The sequence below is a fragment of the Notolabrus celidotus genome, chromosome 20 (genome assembly GCF_009762535.1).
Source record: "Notolabrus celidotus isolate fNotCel1 chromosome 20, fNotCel1.pri, whole genome shotgun sequence".
Lineage (NCBI taxonomy): Eukaryota > Metazoa > Chordata > Actinopteri > Labriformes > Labridae > Notolabrus > Notolabrus celidotus.
In genome coordinates, this window is record NC_048291.1 from 10015258 (window position 1) to 10041904 (window position 26647).

At 39.7% G+C, this 26647-nt stretch overlaps 2 protein-coding genes and 1 long non-coding RNA gene across 3 annotated transcripts in view; 2 read left to right on the forward strand and 1 right to left on the reverse strand.

Moving 5' to 3' along the window:
• LOC117831876 (neuronal-specific septin-3-like) overlaps positions 1 to 26647 on the reverse strand; it is an 88900-nt gene that overhangs the window by 30434 nt on the left and 31819 nt on the right.
• LOC117831878 lies at positions 16506 to 19251 on the forward strand. The gene is made up of 3 exons (XR_004635101.1): positions 16506 to 16602; positions 17122 to 17213; positions 17628 to 19251. It is a non-coding gene; the product is annotated as an uncharacterized LOC117831878 (long non-coding RNA).
• LOC117831877 lies at positions 19812 to 23194 on the forward strand. Its single transcript, XM_034710768.1, has 2 exons — positions 19812 to 20013; positions 20439 to 23194. Exons 1-2 carry the CDS (start codon positions 19949 to 19951, stop codon positions 21553 to 21555), a joined length of 1182 nt encoding a protein of 393 aa, XP_034566659.1. The 5' UTR covers positions 19812 to 19948; the 3' UTR covers positions 21556 to 23194.

Here is a 26647-nt window from a genome sequence, read left to right on the forward strand (position 1 = left end):
AGAGTTTTTCCTCTAACAAAAATAAGTAATCAAAAAAAAAAACTAAAATATGTTTTATGTTTATTCTATTTAACTTAACCAGCTAGCATTGTTGTGAAACTCCTAATCTGTTTTACAAGCTCTGCTGTATGAGACCAAGAAACTAGTGTGCATGCATTAGAGCTCGTTTAAACCCGAGGCTGCTCTGAACGCAACCCTCAAAAGACGATGCATGATTCACAATGGTAGAATCTGGCTGCAAGATTGAGACCTAAATAAATATAGGGAGTGACGGCAAGATCGAAACACGGTTGTATGCCACTAGCTATGGAGTGGCTTGCCGGTATAGAGAACGGCAACTGCTTCTAGTTTAGGAGCGACCATAGTCTGTATAAAATGAAGTATCCGTGTAGTCACCCATCGGTTTCTGAAGCGTTGTTTTGAGGCCAATCGTCGGCGGGAGCCATAGTGCTACTGTCGTAAAGAGGCGGGCTTTGAGCCTCCTACCCAACAGCTACAGTGTTCCCAATCAAGTCGGCGTACAGTGTGTGCTAATCGAGACATGAGCAATCCCAACTACACTTGTCTTTTGTACCAGGCTGTAAACATGTTTATTTCTGCTGTAAAGATCATCTTTTTTGAATCAGTGTGTATGTGGTTTCCGGTACTTCTAGAGCCAGCCTCAAACGGATCCTTGATGAACTGCAGTTTTTAACACTTCCACATTGGACTCATATTTTTAGACCGGAGGTTGCCGCTTGGGAGCAACATGCTGGTATAAAGGTTGCTAATGCTAATGTAACAGACTGTCCTGTGTTTGGTTTATGTATTCGCCTTTTTGAGCCTTATGTCCCTGGAGAGTTACCGTAGGGTGCGTAGCGCATGTTTTTTCTGTAATGTGTCTGGCGGTGCACATGTGAGTTCAACAATAAAATTTAAATCATGGCTTGAGTTCTACATCAATGTCCCATTTATTATTTTCTCACACCGTTAGCGAACCTAGAACGCTCAATTACACTTGCACCTTCAGCTGCAAAGTGTGTTCAGAGACAGCGGACTTAAATGATCGGATGGGATGTCCGGCTCAAATGCAGATCAACAATTAATTAAAAAACGTCCAGATCCTATAGCTGAGATCCGGGTCGGGAGAACCCTAATTAAGACTAATTTTGTTCAACAATTGTCATGTAGTCTCAACCACTGGAAGGAAAAGGGTCCATTTTCAACGGATTACAATTTGCTGCTGAGGACTCTTTCACTGGACTTTCCAAAGCAGAAACTTCCCTTCATGATTCACTTCAGCCTACTGACCACATGTGTGGAACTAACCTTTAACTTTTCTGCACACCAACACACACACACACATGCACGCACACACACAATCCACCAAAGTGTTTGTATGGGTTCATTGTCAGAAAGAGCAGAGCACATCCAGTGTGGACAATGTCACTAACAAAAAAAACATGGAAATACAGAGTCGTGTCTCTAAACAGAAGCTGGGACGTGATAGAACATCTTTCTGTTAACACAAATATGTGTTTGTGTTCTGTGGCAGGCTTTGTAATCAACACACACACACACACAGACACACACACACAGACACACACACACACACACACACACATATGCACACACTCAACAAACACAAATTAGTGGATGAAAGGAAGAGGGAATGAAAACCATGAACAATAGCAATTAGACTCACGAGCTCACACAATGGAAAGCATGCTTAACTTGAGAGCAAAAACTGAAAAAGCAAGAGTCAAAAAGCTTTTTTTGTTGTTGTTGCAAAAAGCCACACAGCACGTAAAACAACTGGACTCTTCAGTCAAATATCGGAAGGTATGCAGAGATATCTATCAACTGAAGTATGAAAAACAACAGATGATTAAATCTCTGTGGAGGACAAACATACAAAATGCAAAACAAAACAATACAATAAAAGACGACGCGTCACTGCTCCCTCTTCTTCCAACGGCTTTCTCACAAACACACGCGCGACACACATTCTCTCCTGCTATTTAAAACACTCACCGTGTGAAGTGTGTGAATGAGTGTGCGAGTCGTCTCCTCTGCCAAAGTGCAGTGCTCCAGTTAGAGGCCAAACTCTGCTGTGGCTCTGGAAGCTCCCTGCCTGCCTGCCTGCCTGCCCCTCCCACCCATCCATGTCACATGACTCAGCAGAGAAGGGGAACAGGACACGCCCACTTCCTTTCCAACAACCCACTCTCTCCGACAAAGCAGAAAATAATTCAAAAAAATTGGACCCGCACGCTTCCGACTTTAGGACAGATCACATTGGATTGTGAAGGGTCAGTGTGTGAGCGTTGTGAGGGGACTTTTAGAGACACAAGGCAGAAGCTGCGTGTGCATGTTTCTACACTGAAGTTGCCTCCAGCCTTTAAGCCAACTGACCGTCCTTCTTTTTACCCTCAGGGATAATTTACAACCCTAATTACCTGGCCTGACCCTCTCATCTGCTCCTTGGACTCTGCATTCATCACATCCCTCTCATTCCTCTCACGGAGACCTGAAACAACTCATCCCTAAAAAAAGACAAGGATTTCCTTTGACTTCACAACTGTTGGGTCTTTTTTTTGAGTATTCAAAATACTTACAAGGTGTGGGTTGTTTTTGGTGAAGGTGGTCACATGTTCTGCAAAATAATCAGAGGATATAAAGACATTTATTCTGTCTCTAAAAGGAGATAATAATGACCGTGAGGGGTTGAGGTGTTGTGGGATCCCACTGATATGTTTTTGCTGAGGCTTCAAATGATCAAAACTCTCATTGTTTGGGGCGCAATTGGCCTAGCAGTCACCCCATGCACCCCATGTACAGACGCCATAGCCCTCACCGCAGAGGTCGCAGGTTCAATTCCAGCCTTCCTGCCTGTCCTTCCCCACTCTCTGCTCCCCCCACATTATATGTCTCTCTTCAGATGTCCTATCCATTAAATGGTATAAATGTGTAAAAATATAACTTAAAAAAAAAAAAACCTCTCTGGTTCAGATTTGATCACGGATTGGAAAGGAAGCAATACAAATACAGCAGCATCACTTCAAAAGCAGCAACGATAATCCAAAACTAAGTGCATCAATATCACAAACACATTCCGGATAAATCATGACTACCTTGATGTGCAAAAAAACCTTTCTCATCTCCTTTTTTTTTTTTTTTTTTTTTCTTAAAGTTATATTTTTTTGGCATTTTTGCCTTTAATGAACAGGCAAGCTGAAGAGAGACAGGAAATGTGGGGAAAGACATGCAGTACATGGTCCAGGCTGGAATCGAACCTGAGGCCTCTGTGACGAGGGCTATAGCCTCTGTATACAGGGCATGCACTTAGACTGCTAGGCCAATGGCACCCCAATTTTATCATCTTCTTGAAATGCATGACAAGAATTGGGTAGACTGGCAGACAGTAGCTTTTTGGGGGGGTGTTTTCTCCTTATAATGTTACCGAAGACTTATGACAAGACCTAATGACACATTAGGACTTGTCAATGTTCTTCTACGCTTCCGGTCTAGGAGCAAGGCACTCCTGCTAATTTACTTTTAATTACTTTTTAATTGCAAATCATTTTTAATAATTACTTTTTAATATGCTCTTTGTTGTTTGCACTATCTACTGCTGCTGTAATGCTGTACATTTCCCCATTGTGGGGCGAATAAAGGAATATCTCATCTTATCTTATCATTGGTGTTTTTCTTGTGACTTTTTGGTGAAGTTTCAAACATTGTTTTTGAAATCTTTAAGTCTAGCAACATCCAGTGATGAATCTGTTTTGTTGTCAGTGTCTTTTTAAATTGTATTTAATTTACTGTTTGTTATTCAAACTCTGTTTTAATGTTGAAAGGTGACCTTGAATGTCAAAAAAAGGTGCCTAGAAACAAAATACATTATTATTATTATTATTAATAGTGTTGACGTCAGACGGCGAACTGAAAGAAATGTGTGGGATCACCGTTTGCAAACATTGGACTTGTATGGCTTATTAAAAGATATAACTTTAGGAAATAACTTTTTTACAAGGATGTTTTATTTTTGTTGTTCTGTTTTTTTTTTATTTGACTTCAGCTCAGTGTAATGAGCCTGAAACGCCACATATTTAGTATCAAAACAAAGAAACATTTAAAAAAAAGAAAACTACTGATGATAGCCAATTTCTTCATGCTTTTAAAATAGAAGTGTTCCTTCATGCTGAGTTATTCAAGTGAGATTTCTCAGTTATACTGAGGTCCTCAATGTTCACTCATTTTAAAAACCCGAGAGCAAACAGATGACTTGGTCTGATGACTGTTCTCATGGGGTTGGTATATTTATGTGATTAAAGAGGAGAGGAACAGCTGTCTCCAGCCTCACACTAAGTGTAATTACACACCAGTGCAGAGGCTCCAGAACAACCTTACAGCCACATGAGCAGAAACACACACAATGCAGCACCTGCAATCCTCCCTAGAGGATGATGAGGAGTCATTTTTCTGAAACAAAACAATAAATACAGGCAGGATATTTATGGAGGAAAGATGGATTGGATTTAACTCATTACACCAACTAACTGTCAAGTTAAACTTTTCACACATCAGTGTTGAATCTCTGCTACACCCAGTGCAGAGAAGAAACCACGACCATCTGACCAAACTGACTCATCATTATGGGCCTGACACGTTTCCACTACACCAACATACACTGCGCGCACACACACACACACACACACACACACACACGCACACACGCACACACGCACACACGCACACACACACACACACACACACACACACACACACACACACGGTAAAACACACACACTCTCAGAGATGTCCTTGTAAGTGTGATTAAAACCAGGTTTTACCAAATAAGGAGTTCAAATGAAGCCTTGTTATATTAAGTTTTACAATCTGGGTAATGGTACATTTTCCCGAACTGAGGGCCCCTCGTCTTTAAAGCCATACAGTCTCTCTTTTCATCTCACTCTCTCTGAAACTCCTCTTTATCGCCCCATAAAAAACCTGACTGACAGGAGTTTCCAGGGGTTTAAAAGATACGGCAGATTTTTCTATTTCAATAAGCACTCTTCAAGCTTAGTGTCATCATGATACCAGAATTTAAACTTCTAAATCAAACTAGTGAAAAGAAATGATATCTTTAACTGTTTATTCTCACAGCAGCAAAAACTAAACTCCCGGGCACCGTACATTGGGTTCTTTTCTTTTTTATTATCCCATAGCAAACACTCCTGGTACAGAAGAAGTCACTGAACACAGACGGATATTAAACATACTGCTAATAGCTAAAGGCATGTTAAAAAAGAATAGGATGATTCCCTCTGAGGTGTCTCTCACATTTTCTAGTTTTCCTTTTTGGACATGGATCAAGCTGAGGATTTCAGTGTGCAGTAGTAAATTTTTTGTTTTCTCATGTTATATTCTAGCTATACCACCCAACATGAGACAGAAGAAGACAGCATTGAACAGCCAATCATGTCGCAGGTTGAGATGTAGGCGGGGCTTAAAGACATTTGGAGCGGAAAGTAAACAGCTTTAATGAGCGACAGCGGCATGGAAAAAAAACTCAAAACCTACCAGCTCAAAGTAGAGTCGTTAGTCTAACACTGTGTGGACTCAGCGTTAACTATTACCTTAATACACTTAGTTAAATATACTTTCAGGATGTGGATAAAGCAGAAGCATGGAGACAACTTCTGCTGTGCATTTCTAACACATTAAATATCCATAGGGACCATATTATAACATTGAAAACACAACATTGAACACTGAATAACCGTGATGCATTCACTGCACTTCGAGAAACGTCACTTCATCCGTAATCATTAGTAATCTTAAAGGGGAGTGCACTACTAAAACACTACTCTACTAAACTGATACACAGAATACAATTTGATATATCTTTGTCGTAAATCAAAATCAAATTATGCACATAACCTCACCCTGAGAAAAATAAGAATCTACAAACTAAAACTTCACAAAAATCTCATCTTACATTAAATACCTGCTTCCTGTCCAAATCTGCCTCTTAATTTAAAAGAAATACTGATTTGATATTTATCATGATAATTATCGATATAGACTGATAAGAAAACATTTTTCGTGATAACTTCTTTTTCAATATAGCCTAGCTCTAATTTGAAATATTGCTTTTTTTTATAAAAGGCATATTGCAGAGAGCTTTCCTGCAAATAATGGATAGATTAATGCAAAAAGTTCCCCTCAAACAGCAGCTATGTCCTGCTAGAAGTGCAGAGAATCCACCCTCTGATTTTGTTTTCTGTTTTTCTCACCATTCTGTTGTTTTTGGGACACTTTTTTTAATGTGGATCAATAAGTAGGTCTGGAGCTCCCGTCCAACAGTCTGCCAGTCAGAATCAAAAGAAGACATTACACCCAGGTGACATCACTATCTGCCCCTCTGCATTTTCAATATCACCCCGCTACTCTGAAGAAACCAGTAGGTGAGCCCTTCAGTGTTTGGTGAGCAGCCAGAACAACCTTTCCCTACATTTTCCACAGCAGAATTTCACAGTGAGTGCGTTAACTGCTGAAACAAGGTAAGAAGAGATTTTCTTGAGATAACACTGCACATGCATGTTCAGGACAGGATCAGCAGAATCAACAGAAAGACGAATATACTCCTTCCTACACACTAACGGCCAAATTTAACACAAAATGAAAGTTCCTGGCAGTCTCCTTCCACTCAGACCTTGAACAAAGATGTCTATTCTTGCTACTTTCCCTACTTTCTTTTCTCTTCAAACTGTTTTTCACAACCATCTTCAAAGTGCACCGAACACTCAGGCTTGCCCCTCTCTCTTAAGATCGACTTGTGAGTAAACACCACTGCAGAGACGTTATTTTCAACAATGTTGTCACCACTGACATCAACTAACCAGGAATCACAGTAGATCAACCTGCAACTCAGCCTGTGTTTACTTCACAGGTGTTATAAATGGGTTAAAAATGCCTTTTTAAGATTAAAAATGTCTTCTTTTTGACTCCTAAGTGAACCCTGCACATAAGCACATTGAGCCAAACCATTTGTTTGATTCAACATCAGTTGGCATGTTCCTCTTTTATAGAGTTGCTGCCCTTTTCACATTAAAAAAAGTACTGGAATTTTGAAGAGACGGGCTGGATCAACAGAGAGTCCATGGCAGAGGCTGATGTTTCTGGGCCGCGCTGAGCCAAGATGGTGTCATGTATTGGCAGGCGGAGTACAGGGCTGCCTGGCTGACCCTGACAGAGTTCCACACAGCTGTCCAAGGTCTTTCATAACACAGAAACATGAGGAATAGAAGCAGCATGACTCACTGGGATCACTACATTGAATGCTTCACTCGCTGGAGAGAGAGCAGAGTTTTAACATTACTAATTGTAAAATAATTGATGCAAAGGGAGTCACAGGGAGTCACCAACATCTGTTAGGTTGCCTTTAATTCTGTAATGCAACATGAAATGAATGAGCAATCTTGAAAAAGTATGAGTTTGGATTCCACTCAAATATTCGTATCTTCAGTTGCAGAGAGCATGGTGACGTTTCTCATGAATACCAAAAATGAGGGGGGAAAAACAGAGAAGCATGGTTTGAGTGTTGGTCTTGTGCTTCCCATGAGAAAGATGTGGGTGGAGACCACAGAGAAACTAAATGTTTTCTTTGTGTGTGTTTTGACAAAGAGAATAGCTAAAGCTTCATACAGGATATCAACAGATCATACGGTGAGTGGACCCGTTTGTGTGTTTGTGTGTGTCGGTGGGTGATTCTACTCCCATGAGAAAAGCAAAAGTATTTTCCTGGTTAAGATGAACAATAAACAAGCACTGAAAGCGTTTTCTACTATCAACTGTGCCATGCACTGAGTATGTATGTATAAAAACACAGCAGGTAACATCTGTTCTGCTGTTAACCGTCATCCTCAATGTAAACTGTAGAATTTAAAAGCAGGTGATTGAAATCAGCTACCTGTGTGACAGCATCTCCTGCTGGTTGCTGGTAGAGTTGCAGCAGAGCAGGCTGCTGAACAGGATTAAAAAAAGCAGTTACACCATTTTAACTCCCCCTTAGTCTATGTTCACACTGCAGGCAAAAGTGACCCAAATCAGATTTTTTTGGGGCCAAGTGACCAGGTCAGATTTTTTAGAGGCAATGTGAACACTGAAAGCTGGCCCAAATCTGTTTTGTTTTTTTCAAATCTGCTTAGACCAATTCCATATGTGGTCCTGAATCAGATACAGATCTGATTTTTTTCAATGTGACCTCAGTGTAAACGGCCAAGGTGGATCTGAAACTTTCACGTCACTTGAGACTGACGCACGTCAAAATTCTGCAGGGCGGTAGCCTTGCAAAAATGGAGCATAGCAATGATGGAGTAAGTCAACGGAGGGACAGTGAGGTCTTGGACTTTATAAATAAATGGGATGACACTTCCATACAAGCAAAGCTTTAGGGTTCATACTGTAACCGGTGTGTGTCTTGGGGAGAGCCGCTGACAGATGTAATTGAAAGTTGCCCTCGACATCCGGAAGTTTTGAACTCTGTTTCTGTGAAACTAGTAACGTCGCAGACCCACCACTCCTGACTTCTTGACCCTCCTTGAAAGACAAAACTGGAGCTGATCCAGTGGAAGTTACCACGTTGACTAGAATAGAAACCTATCAGATCTAGAGCCGTGAAGGATCAGAGACAGACCAGACATGGATCTGGTGGAATTTGGCCGTTAGGAATATATTTTAGCAGAGCAAGAGGTTTGTTGCTGTCTTTTATCCCTCTTATTGCACACACATGTATTGATTAAGAATGTAGACATGAATAACCCTTGCTGAAACCTTTGAATGTTTTTACAGGATGGTGAAGATGACAGGAAGAGTCTCATGGTGCTGTGTAGCTCTGCTGTTCGCCCTGACTTCTGTGTCTGCTGGGAAAAGGCTGGATTCAATTGATGATCTGAAGGAAGTCAACTTTGGCCAGTCTGTGCCTGCACATAGGCTGTTTCCGAAATCGCCTACTATACTAGCAGTACGTACTGATATGTCCAAAATTCAGTATGTAGTATGTAGTATGTGAACAAGAGCAAAATCTGCAGTAAGCCAAAACTCCCCGGATGTCTACTGATTCGGGAAAATATCTCAGTGTGCATCGGACCAGTCTGCCTCGCGTACTGTTTCCCATAATGCACAGCGCTCGTTCTGCTTTTTCTTTTTCCTCATTTTTTGACGGGAGGAAATCTGTTGTTGGGTGCTGTGAAAGTTATCAAATTACATATAAACCACTTCCTAACTTTTTAAATCATAAATGGATGCTAAATAAGCATTTTATTTATCGGCTTCGCCGTTGTTTACTTCCGCTTTCCGAAACCGGAAATCCAGCGAAGTCTGGCTCAGCATGCTGCATGACAGATCGGACAGAACAGTCATACTACATACTAAATTCAAACGCAGTATGTAGTAGGCAATACCTACTGCCTACTACATTAGTAAGTAGTATGTAGCAGGCCGTTTCGGAAACAGCCACAGTCTGGTGCTGCTCTACTGGTTCGCCCGCACAGTTGAGATTGACAATAGGAATGTCATAAGGTTGACCTTTGACCCTGACAATGATTATGGCTCACATTATTACAGCAACTTTGAGGGACCATTGGACCCACCACCTCGAGGACATCGGTACTACACTGTTGGAAATCTCAATCAAGAATCGTTTGTTCCACTTCCGACTTATGTTGTCAATACCACGTCCCCGTACACGGGGGAAACATGGACAGGATCATAATTAGAGTCAGGAACTTTTAAGACAGATCAGAGAGTTTTCAGAGTGAGGGAATGATCAGACTCTGGTGTATCTCAGGAACTGCTTTGGAAACGACGCTAATATTTCTGACATCAGAAACACGTGGGGAGACCTCGCCTGCCTTAGACTGTTTGCGTTAATTGTCATGAAGGAAAAGCAGATTTCAAACAGACACAATCTTGCTTTTATCTTGGTCATTGCTCTTGTATTTGTTATGTTTTTTCATGCTTTGAGTCATTTACAACAAAAGTAAACTAGATGAGAGACCTTTTCTTCTCAGGGATAAAGAACTGAGAAAGCACAACACATACATTTTTTGTCTGGATTTTTAAAAGTTTTAACACAAGATTGAAGACTTATAAGTCCGGTTAAGAATAGGCTGTATAAAATATGGACGTAGTATCCGTGACTAGGGGTGCAACGGATCAAAAAACTCACAGTTCGGATCGGATCACGGTTTTGAGTTACAGATCGGATCATTTTTCGGATCAGCAAAAAAAAAGAAAAAAAAAAGAAAAGAAGACAAGACAAATATATCTTTGTCCACCATTTTTTTTTAAAAACACTTTTAAACTTTTGCCTATTAAATAAAAACAAGATTCAACTCAAAATTTACTGCATGTGCAAAGCACCCCATCTGTGGGCCCAGTCCTGCCTCATTCACTGCATTTCATGGCATGGCAAGTGAAAGAGCAGAGGAACTTCAGAAGTTTCACTCCATTCTTCTTTCAATCGCTGATTTTCACTGTCCACTTTCTTTGAGCTGCAAACTTGGAACACACCGTTTTTGTGCATTCTAGGGTCCTACAGCTGGCAAAGTGCCAATATGCGATCTGCTCCATAAACTAAAGTGAAAGTTAAAAATTGCACTCGCAGCATTGGACTCTAAGTGACCCAGTAACAGCCTGTCTGCGTATCGTTGACATGGAGACAAATCCGGGTAAACAAAAGGTGACCCGACCAAAACACAGAGTGAAGGAATAACAGTTCGGGGACCACAAAGAGGCGGCCGGATGCGGCCCGCAGCCCGCGTATTGGCCCCTGGTCTAGTGGGTGCGCAACGTAATTTCATAACGTGGCTCAAGCACATTCAGCATTCACTGTATTTCACAGGGAAACCAAAATGCTCCCATACATGTGACATAAGAGATGCAGGAGGTTTTTCAAGTTCCTCTGCTCCTTCACCTGCCATGAATACCGCTGCACTTCACGAGTGAGTGTGGATTGAACATGCAGTCATCACATGAACACGCGCAACTTTTTTTATCAACCGATCCGCAGACCACGTCCGTGCCGAACCGTGGAGAGGCATCCGTACGGATCACGGATCAACGATGATCCGTTGCACCACTATCCATGACATCACCCATCTGTTTCTGAAGCGCAAAATATGAGCATACAGTTTGATTCAGGGATGTTTTATTGAGAAGAGTGAAAAGTGAATTGCAGTAATCTAACCGGGAGGAAATAAATGCATGCATGATCATTTCCATCTGAGCTGTGGATACAATGGGCCCAAGCTTAACAATGTTTCTCAGCTGGTGAATTGGAAGTGAACTAGATTTCTCACCTTAGTCTTGGCATTAACACTGACCACTTGAAACCCCTAGGTTGTCAAGTGTTAGTTTAACAGAAGCAGAAAAACACACAATATACATAATAAACATCACAGTTAAGTTTGTACAACTCCTACACTAATCTATATGTGAACATCATGAATGTAGAGTGATTTGTAGTTGATCAATGATAGTAATACTAGCTAATCTCAGGCAAGCAACATCAGTATCTTCTTTAAAATCACAGCTGAAAACATTTTTATCGAAAGGCCATCTTGTAATATTGTTTTAGCACTTTTTAATGTCTTTGATAAGTGCTATATTAATAAACTTTGTTATTATAATATAACCGGCACAACTTTGATACTAGTTTGCCACCCTGCAGTCCAAAGCACACACCCTGTGTCAAACCCTCAGGCTATTGTCTGTTACTAACATGCAAATAAAAGAACCTTATGACTCACAGAGTCACTTCACTTTATATAATCATTCTAATGACAACAACAAATACAAATCAGCTCTAAGCACTTTTACAAGCACATATCTGGATAATTTCAACACACACTTAAAAGGAGAACTACTTTTCTTTAACAGGACAAAGGTAATCAAACTTTCCGGTACAACCGGTAACTCTTGTTTGTTTTTATTTTTTCATTTCCACAGTAACAATAACGAAAAGAGTTTTGTCTGATCACACAAACACAGAGACCAGAAGTCTCTCAGCAGCAGACCAGTGCAGGTGAGCTCTCACATTTTGATACCGGCGACTATTCAGCATGATTGTTGTTCATTCTTTGACTAAAACTACTTTATGAGTGTTCTTCAATCTTTTTGGTTGCAGCCTCTTTCTCTGTCTGTGTAAAACACAAAGCGTAAATGTTGTTCCTAAATAGATTGTTACTTTTGAGGATACTGTTTAAAATGACTTGCTCAGAATGCTACAGCTTTATATGAACATCAGATAAACTTCATAACACTCTGTGTTCATTGTGTTCCATTTCTTAGAGGTAAACTATATGAACCTGTAACTCATAAACGTAATACTTCATTTTTTCTTCTCTAGTGGATAAAGTATTTTCTTTTTATTTATAGGTAAGTCATAGATGTATTAACCAGTCAATGAACATTACATTCAGTATTTTAACAATAACAAGTTAACAGCTATAATAGAGATTAAAAATAGCTGAAATAACTTTTAAATGTTTTACAGGATGATGAAAATGACCAGAAGAGTTGCATGGTGCTGTGTAGCTCTGCTCTTTGCCCTATCCTCTGTGTCAGCTGTGAAAAAGCTTGATTCAATTGATGACTTGAAGAAAATCGACTTTGGCCGGTCTGTGCCTGCACACAGTCTGGTGCTGCTCTACTGGTTCGCCCAAACAGTCAACATTGATCATAACCAGATATTATGGCTGACGTTTAATCCAGGTAATGGAGATTATGGCTCACATTATTACGGCAACTATGATGGACTGCTTGCCCCATCTCCTAATGGACAACAGTACTACATTGTTGGAAATCTTAATCAAGAATCGTCAGTTCCACTTCCGACTTATGTTCTCAATACTAGGTCCCCGTACACAGGGGAAAACATGGACAGGATCATAATTAGAGCCAGGGGGCATAGGATAGACCAAGTCTATATCACACATCACCAGGGGAGACTATACGATCCAGATCATACCTACCAGATCACTACAAACCTCTTACGACAGATCAGAGAGTTTACTGAGGGAGGGAATGATCAGACTCTGCAGTATCTCAGGAACCGCTTCCTGAGTAACGCTAATATGTCCACAATCAGAAACACGTGGGGACACCTCGCCTGCATTGGACTGTTCTTGTTTATTGCGAAGGAGAAAAGGCACCACTATCCCTTTCAGGAACAAAGCGGACAGCTACAAAGTGGGCGGCTACAAAGCGGGCATCTACAAAGTGGACAGCTACAAAGTGGGCAGCTACAAAGCGGGCATCTACAAAGTGGACAGCTACAAAGTGGACGGCTACAAAGCGGGAGGCTACAAAGCGGGCAGAATCACGAGTGGAATTGGAACACAGGATCGGCTGCATACTACACCCCAGCACCCCAAGATGACAATCTGTGCATGAAAATTCTGTTGGTTTTCATTGTTGCTGTTGTTTTCCTATTATTCAGTGCAGCCAAATGATCTCATGTTTTAGTAATGTTCAGTTCAGATTCTGAAATAATCTTGATATATATGCCTGCTCTGGAGGGCTGAGAATCTTCAAAGTTAAAGTACCTTTGATTCATTCATTAAACGTTATTGAGAATTGATTCAGTGATCAGCACACCTCATTACCATGTGAGGAGGTGACCAGTTATTTTATTAAGTTTCATGTTTGCTTGGTATAAAATCAGCAGTCTTTGATCTCAAGGCACTTATTCAGACTTCTGCTGTAAATATCTAATTCAAGTATCTTCATAGACTTAACCTGCCAAGGCGGCAATGTAGTACATTGTAATGCTTCTGATCAGCTAATTATTTACTCACATTTCTACACTGCAGGCTATGACTTCAATAACACATTTGGGGTTAGTTTCTTGCAAAAGGAACAAGGGTACTTTTACATGTAGAAGTATCAAAGTTTAGCTTTTTATTACATTAGAAAAGGAGGTCTCAGGGTTTTCGTTTCTCCTTAGAAAAAAACTACAGCTATAGCTCCTTTATACTCCATTGTCTCCACAAAGGGCTTAGGGTGTCATTTAGGGTGTTTTTCCACAGCAGGAACTTTCCCCGAAACTAGGGACTTTATACCTGAACTATATGGTCTTCGACTGGAGGAACCAAGGTCTAAATTTAATTCTGGGGTAGAAAATCTCCCCTTTAAGAGCCCCTGCTTGGGGGGTAGTACTTTTAAAAGGTCCAAGGACTTTAGGGGGGTGGGCCAGCATTGCTGAACGTCCACATTAACATCACACACACCTTTGTTTTAACTTTTTTGTGTACATGTACTTTTAAGTTGTTATATTTACAAAACCAGTTTTATGTACTCATCTGTTTATAAACCCATCTTTATAGTCAGAAATCAACAGATATATTGTCAAAAAAAGAGGATTTATTTTTTTGTTTTTTGTTTGAATGCACTGCTCTGCAATCATCAATGCTCCAGTATGTCTAAATAACAGTAATAACTGAATGCTGAGATGAAGACAGTCTTACCTGATAAGTTAATTTTCTTATGGTTGTGTTTTTTCTGTGATGTGATAATTGTGATTATTAAATGTTTTGGTTTGTCAGCCAGACCTCTTTCAGTTTTTTTAAGACAACTTTAGCAGCAGAAGTCAGATGTGCCAAAACCATGAAAAAGGTACGTCCATTTCTGCAGCCACTACGAGAGACATGGATGTATCAGGAAGATTCTGAATCACTGAAAACTAGCTAAGCGCCTCTTAAAACGATTTAGTTTTTGTTTTTAAAGAAAAAGGCTACATGGTGATCAAAGTGAACATGACGCAGCTGCAAGTGAACCACAGCAATGGGCATCTAAAACCTGCTGATACGAGCCATAGACGTAAAGTGTGGCTTCACCACAGCAAATATGATTGGCTCACGATAATGGTGTGATCTGCCAGCATGTGTTCTCAGATAATTTAGAAAAAAAGACTGTTTAGAAAAAAGGAATTGAATGAAATGAATGAGAAGATAATTTTTGTTTAAAATCATTAAAAAGTTGTAATGTTTGATATATGTCATTGGAATATACATTGACTTAAAACCTGCAAGCGGCTATGAACGGGCCGTCACACAACCGCCGGATTTGCACCACCGCCTGATATGCAGCAGGTGTTGTTGTGCTGCACTTTATGAGGCCTGAGCTGAAACTGTGAGCATACTCATGCAGTTATCAGCATAGTGTACATTGCAGTAGTGCCTGTCACCAGTACGTGGTGCTGTGAATTTAATTATGTTCTAAAGGATTGTTCATCACAGATCATTATAGAAAGAGTTGTGATCACAAGCATGTTAAAAAAAGGTTCTGAGAGTAAATACCGATTGTGTCCATTAGGTGGCGTTATTCATATGGGCATAATGTTTATGCAGCTGAGGTAAGGCTAGGACCATGATGACATTTGCAAAAATTTGGAAGAGATTGGGTATTGTATGTAAATGTCAGTACCGTGTATTTCCTGTGGGTGGTGCTATGACTGTTGGAGAGAAATGAGCCCATAGATGTGTTGAGGGATGGACCCTGATCATGTGTATGCAATTTGAAACAGATTGATCACTGTATAAAGGAGCTATATATTTCCTGTTTCATGGCAAGAGATCAATGTTAGAGGCGTCGCCAAAGACACACCCTTCAACGACAGATCACAGTCTGACCTGTGATGCTTCATGAAGGTGTGAAGGCCGTTTCTATGGACATTTGAAATATACACACTCAAAAGAGGAGGAGCTATACACCACAAAGTAAGATGTGATTTCCTGTGGCCAGTAGGGGGCAGGGCTATAACATATAGGTGAATATTTGCATATAGAGACGTTCAGGCTGGGGCGCTTATCATGCATGACTGCCCTGGTCCTGATCCAACATTGTATGTGCGAGATATTAAGGTTTCAATATCCTAAAACATTTGGCACAGTGCCAAAAACAGTGAAAACCCTTATACCTCAAATTTCTGCTCTTCTTGTTGGGATTTCACCGAAACGCTAGGAACTTTTTTGTAGGTCTTGGGATGGTAGATATGCAAAAAAAATGTCATGCATATAGGTGAAAGTAGCATGAGGGGCTGGCCTTTTAAGTCATTACAGGGCGCTATGGAGCAGATATGGGCACGAAAGCAATGAATTCATACATTTTACGCCATGACTGAATTGCGGACAAAGTTTGGTGAGTTTTGGGCCACGTTGAGGCATGCCAATTTGGCTTTTACGCAGCAGAAAAATCATAGCGATCCTTAGGGATACAATAGGGCCTCGCCGCCACTGCGTGTCAGTGCTCAGGCCCTAATTAAATACACTTGCCAAGAAGGGGGTCCGAGTCACAGGCTAATGCTATATGGGGGTTCTTGGCATGTCAAGGTTAGAAAGCCCTGACCTAGAGACCAAAACCAACACCACAGGTTAAGATCCAGCTGTAATCTTTAACTGCTGGTAATCATTTCTTGCACAGCAGAGATTTTTGAGATTGATGTTAAAAAATTGAGAACAAAACATAGATAGACCTCATCATATTTCCCTCCACTTCCATGCTTCTACAAAGAGTTTTGGCACAGATATATGTTGCAGTAAAAATAAAATTGAAGTAGGTAACTAATATGTTGTACTATGAAGGACAGCAGATTTGGTGTACATTGTAAACATCACAGTTAAGTTTGAACAGATATCTTCAAATAAATTTAAAAACATTCAATTAGGACCCCAAAATTACAAAAACATACTTAAACTGAGCTATATGTGAACATCATGAATGTAGAGTGATTTGTAGTTGATCTTTGATAGTAATTCTGGCTAATGATATACCAGGCACAACTTTGGTAGTAGTTTACCAACATGCAGTCCAAAGCACACACCCAGTGTTAAACCCACAGGCTGCTTTCCATCACTAACATGATAGTAAAAAAACCTTAAGACTCTGAGTCACTCCACTTTTTATAATCATTCAAAGGATAACTACAAATGAAAAAGAACCGACGTGAAGCACTTCTACAAGCACAAATCTGGATCATTTAACACACACTTTAAAAGGAGGACTACTTTTTTCTAAGAAGACAGAAGATTATGACACTTTCCTGTAACAACAGAAACTCTTGTTTATTTTCAGTTTCATTTCCACAGAAAAGGTAACTGAAGGAGTTTTGTCTGATCTCACACAAACACATATGCCAGAAGTCTCTCAGCAGCAGACCAGTGCAGGTGAGCTCTCACATTCTTTTACAGGCCACTATTCAGCATGATTGTTGTTCATTCTTTGATTAAAACAACTTTATGAGTGTTTTTTAATCTTTTTGGTTGCAGCCTCTTTCTCTGTCGGTGTAAACACAAAGCGTAAATGTTGTTCCAAAATAGATTGTTACTTTTGAGGATACTGTTTAAAATGACTTGCTCAGAATGCTACAGCTTTATATGAACATCAGATAAACTTCATAACACTCTGTGTTCATTGTGTTCCATTTCTTAGAGGTGAACTATATGAACCTGTAACTCAAAAATGTAACTCTTCATTTTTTCTTCTCTTGTGGATAATGAATTTTCTTTTTACTCATTAGGTAAGAAATAGATGTATTAACGAGTAAAAATAATTGCAATAACCTTTTTAATGTTTTACAGGATGATGAAAATGACCAGAAGAGTTGCATGGTGCTGTGTAGCTCTGCTCTTTGCCCTATCCTCTGTGTCAGCTGTGAAAAAGCTTGATTCAATTGATGACTTGAAGAAAATCGACTTTGGCCGGTCTGTGCCTGCACACAGTCTGGTGCTGCTCTACTGGTTCGCCCACACAGTGGACATTGATCATAACCAGATTTTATGTCTGACCTTTAATCCAGGAAATAGAGATTATGGCTCACATTACTACGGCAACTTCGAGGAACTGCTTGACACGCCTCCTAATGGACAAAACTACTACACTGTTGGAAATCTTAATCAGGAAACGTCAGTTCCACTTCCATCTTATGTTGTCAATACCAGGTCCCCGTACATGGGGGAAAACATGGACAGGATCATAATTAGAGCCAGGGGGCATAGGATAGACCAAGTCTATATCACACAGCACCAGGGGAGAACCTATAATCCAGATCATACCTACCAGATCACTACAAACCTCTTACGACAGATCAGAGAGTTTACTGAGGGAGGGAATGATCAGACTCTGCAGTATCTCAGGAACCGCCTCGGGAGTAACGCTAATATGTCCACAATCAGAAACACGTGGGGACACCTTGCCTGCCTTGGACTGTTCTTGTGTATTGTGATGGAGAAAAGGCACCACTATCACTTTCAGGAACAAAGTGGACGGCCACACGAGTGGAATTGGAGCGCGGGATCGGCTGCTAACTACACCCCAGCACCCCAAAATGACGATATGTGCATGAAAATTCTGTTGGTTTTCATCGTTGCTGTTGTTTTGATATTATTGAGTGCAGCCAATTATCACAAGGATAAGTAATGTTCAGTACAGATTCTGAAATAATCTTGATATATTTGCTTGCTCTGGAGGGCTACATCAGAAGAGGAGGTCTCAGGGTTTCAGTTTCTCCATAGAAAAAAACACAAATATAAAACACAAATACAGCCCCTTTATTCTCCACTGTCTCCACAAAGGGCTCTATGTGTCATTTAGGGTGTTTTTCCACAGCAGGAACTTTACCCTTTGCTTTTCGACCGGAGGAGGAACCAAGGTCTAAATTTATTTCTGCGTTAGAAAATCTCCCCCTTAAAAGCCCCTGCTTTGGGGTGATACTTTTCAAAGGTACCAGGACTTTGGGGGGCGGGGCCAGCATTGTTGAACATCTCTGATTGGTAGATTACCTGCAGTGTTTTTATTCCACCTACTGTCCACTTCAACATCACACACACCTTTGTTTAATCTTTTTTCTGTGTACTTTTAAGTTGTTATATTTACTAAATAATTTCTATGTACTCATCTGTTTATAACCTTATAGTTAAAAATCAACAGATATGTTGTCAAAAAAAGGATTTTGTTTGTTTGTTTGTTTTAATGCACTGCTCTGCCATCATCAATGCTCCAGTATGTCTAAATAACAGTAATGACTCAATGCTGATTCCTTCTGCAACTGATAGAGATGAAGACAGTCTTACCTGATAAGTTAAAGTTTTAAAGTGTGTCCTTTCTCTGATAATATCCAGATTTTATAAACAGGGTTGTAATTTTCTTATGGTTGTTTTTTTTATGTGATGTGAGAATTGTGATAATAAATATTTTGTTTTGTCAGCCAGACCTCTTTCAGTTTTTTTAAGTCAACTTTAGCAGCAGAAGTCAGATGTGCCTATCTGTGCCTCATGCAAAACACAGCCCAACAAATATATTCAAGACTTATCTGTATGACTGTTTCCATCCCTTGTGACTTTCACAAGTCCTTTGTTGGAGCCTAGTCATAGGCAAATCAAATCAAACATGCAAATCAGTATCAGAAATACTTGATTTATCCTGGGGGGGGGAATTCAGTTGTTACAGAATGCTCTTTTACTTAGTATGAAAAAAGTCAAAATATTAATAGAAAGAAGGAATAACATAGGATATTAATATGAATAAAATATTAATTTGGATTAATAATAACTATATACAGAAACACAGAATAGTTAGAGTTAGCTATGTACAAAATCACTAGGAATTAATTATTTACAGGATGTTGAAGTGGCAGGGATATTGCGCAATGTATTGCACAGGGTATAAGATAAAGTTCATTCAGAGGGAGGAGTTGAATAAAAAACCTTCTGACCCACAGAGTCACTTCACTTTATATAATCATTTGGCTTTAATCACATTTAAAAGCACATATCTGGATCATTTTAATGCACACTTTAAAAGAGGACTACTTTTCTTTTAGAGGACAGAAGATTATGAAACTTTTTGGTAACAACAGTAACTCATTTCTTTTTAGTTTCATTTCCACAGAAACGGGAACTGAATGAGTTTAGCATGTTCTAACACAAACACAGAGACCAGAAGTCTCTCAGCAGCAGACCAGTGCAGGTGAGCTCTCACATTCTTTTACAGGCGACTATTTAGCATGATTGTTGTTCATTCTTTGACTAAAACTACTGAGTGTTCTTTAATCTTTTTGTGCAGCCCCTTTCTCTGTCTGTGTAAACACAAAGCGTAAATGTTGTTCCAAAATATATTGTTACTTGTGAAGTGACTTGCTCACAATGCTACAGCTTTATAGGACCATCAGATAAACTTCATAACACTCTGTGTTCATTGTGTTCCATTTCTTAGAGGTAAACTATATGAACCTGTAACTCATAAATTTAATACTTCATTTTTTCTTCTCTAGTGGATAATGTATTTTCTATGGAAGAGGATACATATCATTCAGTATTTTAACAATAACAAGTAAACAGCTGCTACAATATAGAGATTTGAAATAGCTGAAATACCTTTTAAATGTTTTACAGGATGATGAAAATGACCAGAAGAGTTGCATGGTGCTGTGTAGCTCTGCTCTTTGCCCTATCCTCTGTGTCTGCTGTGAAAAAGCTGAAATCCATCAACGATCTGAAGAAAATTAACTTTGGCCAGTCTGTGCCCACACACAGTCTGGTGCTGCTTCACTGGTTTGCCAACCAAGTTATCATTAATGACAACAATGGAATACGACTGACCTTTGACCCCAGCACTGGAGATTATTGCTCACATCATTACGGCAACTTTGAGGGACTGTTGGACCCACCACCCCGAGGACATCAGTACTACACTGTTGGAAATCTCAATCAAGACACGTCAGTTCCGCTTCCACCCCATGTTGTCAATCCCCCAACTTTGTTTAATGAAGGAAACAGGGACAGGATCATAATCAGAGTCAGGGACCAGTGGATAGACCAAGTGTATATCACACAGCATTATGACAACTCAGACAACCTAGGGACACCTTATGATCCACATCATACCTATCGGATCACTTTGAGCCTCTTAAGAGAGATCGCAAAGTTTTCTCTGAGTGCAAACCACCAGACTCGGACGTATCTTAGAAATCAAATTCGAGGTAATGTCAATGTTTCCGACATCCAAAATGTTTGGGGGCACCTTGCCATCCTTGGACTGTTCTTGTGTGTTGTGATGAACAGCACAGTCCACTATAAGGAACCAAGCAGGCCAGAAAGCAGGCACAATCAGGAACCGAGCAGGCCAGAAAGCAGGCACAATCAGGAACCACGCAGGCCAGAAAGCAGGCACAATCAGGAACCACGCAGGCCAGAAAGCAGGCACAATCAGAAACCGAGCAGGCCAGAAAGCAGGCAAAATCAGAAACCACGTAGCTCAGAAAGCAGGCACAATCAGAAACCACGCAGGCCAGAAAGCAGGCACAATCAGGAACCACGCAGGTCAGAAAGCAGGAACTATCAGGAACCACACTGGCCAGAAAGCTGGCATATTAATGAGTTGAATCGAAACAGAGAGTCAGTCAGCAACCACAACTTAAGATCCTGGATTTGCCCATGCCTGGGCTTTGTCTTTGTATTTATCGTCATTATCATCATTATTGTTATGTTTTTGTTAGTCAGATTTACTTAAGTATAAGTGTTGTTTCGATAAAATTGAGAGATGGGCTGCTCTTCTCTGTATGCTGCAGAGGGCTGAGAGTCTGCAGGCTTTCATCACATCTTACTATCATTGTTAGGGGATGATTGACAAATCAACTGAGTTTCAATTTTTCATTCTACAACTCTTCCTCTCACCTGCGGTGTCCCTCAAGGGTCTGTACTTGGTCCAATGCTCTTCACCACGTACATGCTCCCCCTTGGTCATCGGCATGTATGCAATTTAAATCCACTGTTACGCCGATGACACCCAGCTGTACATCAAAACTGATTCAACTGCTCCGTCACCACTCTCAACACTCACCACCTGCCTGGGGGAGATAAAGGCATGGATGAGTCAGAACTACCTTCAACTCAACTGCTCTAAATCCGAAGCCATACTTAATGGCACCCCCCACCAGGTCCAATCATCCTCTATAACCACCATCACCTTTTCTGGACAATCCATCCCCATTTCATCCACTGTCACCAACCTCGGTGTGAGACTGGACCCTCACCGAACTTTTGACAACCACATTAAACATCTGTGCAAATCCTGCTTCTTCCACTTAGAGAACATTGCCAGACTCCGCCCCTCCCACACTGTATCTGATGCTGAAAAGCTTGTCCACGCCTTCATCTCCTCCAGACTCGACTACTGCAATGCCCTCCTCATTGGGACCCCCAGCAAAAGTCTCCTACAAAGTCACTCTCATCACCCATCAGTGCATCTATGGAAACGCCCCACTATACCACAAAGAACTCCTCACCCAGCAAACCCCAACCCGGAATTCATGCTCTGCACATCAAAACCTCCTCCACCCTCCCAGTACCAAGCTCCGGACCATGATAGACCGGGCACTTCTGTGCTGCTGCACCACGTCTGTGGAACTCTCTGCCCAGCCACCTCAGGACCCCACAGACCGTGGATGCTTTTAAAAAACACTTAAAGACCTTCCTCTTTAAAGAGGCTTTTAACTCCTTTCAGTTCACTGTGTGCCTGTAGCACTTTGAGATTTCTTGAAATGAAAAGCGCGTTATAAATAAAAATGTGTTACTATTATTATCATCATAATACTTTGACAGACTTTGCCTGGATGGAAAAAATATTTGCTATAAATCACTTTCCCTTATATTTTTTCTTCTTTGAAAATGATAAAAGATAGACTGCATTTATGTGGAGCTTTACCGGTCATCTGGCTCTTAAGGGGCTTTTATGATACATGCCACATGCACCCTTTTACACATCTTCACATGATTGTATAGTGTCATGCAATGCTACTAATCAGCTAATCATTTGTGAATATTTCTAGACTGCAGGCAGTTTGTTAATATCATAGAAAGTTTTTGTTTATTGCAAAATTATTTGATCTGAGGATTGTTTGTTTGTTTTAATGCACTGCTCTGCCATCATCAATGCTCCAGTATGTCTAAATAACAGTAATGACTCAATGCTGATTCCTCCTGCAACTGATAGAGGTGGAGACAGTCTTACCTGATAAGTTAAAGTTTTATAGTGTGTCCTTTCTCTGATAATATCTAGATTTTATAAACAGGATTGTAATCTTGTTATGGTTGTTTTTTTCTGTGATGTGAAAATTGTGATTATTAAATGTTTTGGTTTGTCAGCCAGACCTCTCTCAGTTCCTTTAAGTCAACTTTAGCAGCAGAAGTCAGATATGCCAAAACCATGAAAAAGGTGAATCCATTTCTAACACTATCTCTGCCTCATGCAAAACACAGCACAACAAACAGATTCAAGACGTATCTGTATGAGTGTTTCCATCCCTTGTGACTTTCACAAGTCCTTGTTTAGAGCCAAATCCCATGCAGTCCTATCAGAAGCCTTTATACTCGTGTGAAAGAGATCTGTTTAATGCAAGGAACATTTTGATTGACAATAAGTCCTTATACATGTCATTCTAAATTGCATATTGAAATCTGAGATGTTTCTTTTTCAGTCCTCATCTTTTAGTTAAAAAAAATATAATAATCACACACCACTCCAGCCAATCAAATTTGAGGAGCTACTACGAGAGACATGGATGTATCAGGAAGTTCCTGCATCACTGAAAGCTAGCTAAGCGCCTCTTAAAAGGGAAATTTTTTTGTTGGTTTTTAAAGAGAAAGGCTACTAGGTGACCAAAGTGAACATGACTCAGCTGCAAGTGAACCACAGCAATGGGCATCTAAAACCTGCTGGTATAAGTCATAGACGTAAAGTATGGTTTCACTACAGCAACTATGAACTCTCTGTAAATATACATGTAGATACACAATGCAACAATTCTTTAAGCAGAATTCCATATTTCTATTTTTTGTACTATTTAACTACTATTTTATAATGTAAAACTACCTCTGCATCTCTCCACTGCACTTTATCATATTATTTTAGCCTGTACATATTAGTCAAGCCTATTTTTTGTTTCTTGTATTTATAGCTAAGGTTATTGTTATAATATTTTTATTTTATTTTTTATTGTAGTTCTTATTCTTATTTCTATTCTTATGCCTTGTACAAAGAGAGCACAGTTTACTAAAGTCAAATTCCTTGTGTGTTCAAGCACACTTGGCGAATAAAGCTGATTCTGATTCTGATTCTGAATGACGCACGATAATGATGTGATCTGCCCGAATGTGTTCTCAGAAAATTTAGAAAAAAAGACTGTTTAGAAAAAAGGAATTGATTGAAATGGATAACAAGATAATTTCCAAAAATTAAGAAAGGAAATCATTAAAGAGTTGTAATGTTTCATATATGTTATTGGAATATACAATGAATGAAATACATTCATCCCTGAGTGTGCGCAGGCAAACACATTGGCTTCATATAATTTACAAATGTCTACTTGGCTTGATCCCAATGTATTTATGTGTTTATCTTCAGAGATCAGGAAGTCACTATGCCTTGCGCTCCTGCGACACCTTGCGGATGTGTGTTCCCCGTGTTCGGACAGAGTTCGGTAAGAGAGCGTTCAGTTTTGCTGCTCCTACTGCTTGGAATAAACTCCAGAAGGACTTGAATCTGTCGGATCTCATCTCTCTGGACACCTTTAAGTCTATCTTAAATGAAAGAAAGACCCCAGAACAGTGCCTGTGTTTTTAAAATGCTGTTTTATATTCACAAACTGCACTTTACTTGAAAATAAGTTGCACTTTTTAAATTATTATTGTTTGCTTCTACATACTGTCTGCATATATGTTCCATGTTGTTGAGTTGTGCCATTTATTCTGACGTGTGCTGCTGACCTCTTGGCCAGGTCACCCTTGAAAATGAGGTCTTGATCTCAATGGGACTTATCTGGTTAAATAAAGGTTAAAAATTCACAAGAAGGGGGTCCCACTTAGAGGCTAATGCTATATGGGGGTTCTTGGCATGTCAAGGTTAGAAAGCCCTGACCTAGAGACCAGAACCAACACCACGGGTCAAGATCCAGCTGTAATCTGTAACTGCTGATAATCATTTCTGGCAGAGCAGAGATTTTTTAAATGGATGTTAAAAAATTGAGAACAAAACATAGATAGACCTCATCATATTTCACTCCACTTCAAGGCTTCTATGAAGAGTTTTGGCTCTTTTGTTAAGTAGGTAAATAATATACTTTACAATGTACACCAAATCTGCTGTCCTACATGGTAAACATCACAGTTAAGTTTGAAATCTTCAAAAGAAAATTAAAACATTCATTGGGACCCAAAAAATTACAAAAACATACTTTAACTGAGCTATTTGTGAACATCATGAATGTAGAGTGATTTGTAGTTTGATCTATGATAGTAATTCTGACTAATGATGTACCAGGCACAACTTTGGTAGTAGTTTACCACCATGCAGTCCAAAGCACACACCCAGTGTTAAACCCCCAGGCTACTTTCCATCACTAACATGATAATAAAACAACTTTAAGACTTAGAGTAACTTTACTTTATATAATCATTCCAACGATAACTACAAATGAAAAAGAATCAGCTTTAAGCAATTTTACATGCATATATCTGGTTCATTTTAACACACACTTTAAAGGAGAACTAATTTTCTTTAAGAGGACAAAAGATAATCAAACTTTCTGGTACAACCAGTAACTCTTGTTTTCTTTGTTTCATTTACACAGAAACGGTAACTGAAGGAGTTTTGTCTGTTATCACACAAACACAGAGACCAGAAGACTCTCAGCAGCAGACCAGTGCAGGTGAGCTCTGATTGTTTTTCATTCTTTGACTAAAACTACTTTATGAGTGTTCTTTAATCTTCTTTTGTTGCAGGGCCTTTCTCTGTCTGTGTAAACACAAAGCGTTAATGTTGTTCAAAAATAGATTGTTACTTTTGAAGATACTGTTTAAAGTGACTTTGAATGCTACAGCTTATATGACCATCAGATAAACTTCACAACACTCTTTGTTAATTGTGTTTCATTTCTTAGAGGAAAACTATATGAACCTGAGAGAAGAAAGAAAACTCAAATTTTTTTTGAGTAATCAAATTCGAAATTTTCGAGTTTATAAAGTCCTACATTTTTGAGAAAAAACTCGAAATTTCCGAGATTATTAAGACAAGAGTTTCGGGAAAAAAATAAATAAATTGAGTTTTTAATCAGATACTGCTGATTTTAGCCTAGAATCATCACATTATTATAAGCATCCCGACTTTGAAATGACTGCTGTATATTGGGGCTGTTCATAAGAAAGCAGCACACTGATCTGGAGGAGGTGATTGGACTTATCCAAAAAGAAATCCACCTCAGTGGGCAGATGCAAGGATATAGATTCTATATTCTTGTTTCCATGTTTATGTTGTTCATGTGATGTTTACATGTTTATGTTGTTCACATGATGTTACAAGGTGCAAGGATATAGAATAATGTGATGATTCTGTGCTAAAATCAGTAGTATATTTTTATTGCTGAGTCCAAGTAGGAAGTACAATTTGATATAAGGCAGAGAAGTGGGTCCATGATGCAGTGAAATGGGCAAAGGGCAGTTTGTTAAAAATCTACAAATTCAAAGTTTTCTTGTAAATGTATGACTTTATAAACTCAAAAATTTCGAGTTTGATTTCTCGCAGATTTGCGTCTTTAAAAACTCGAACT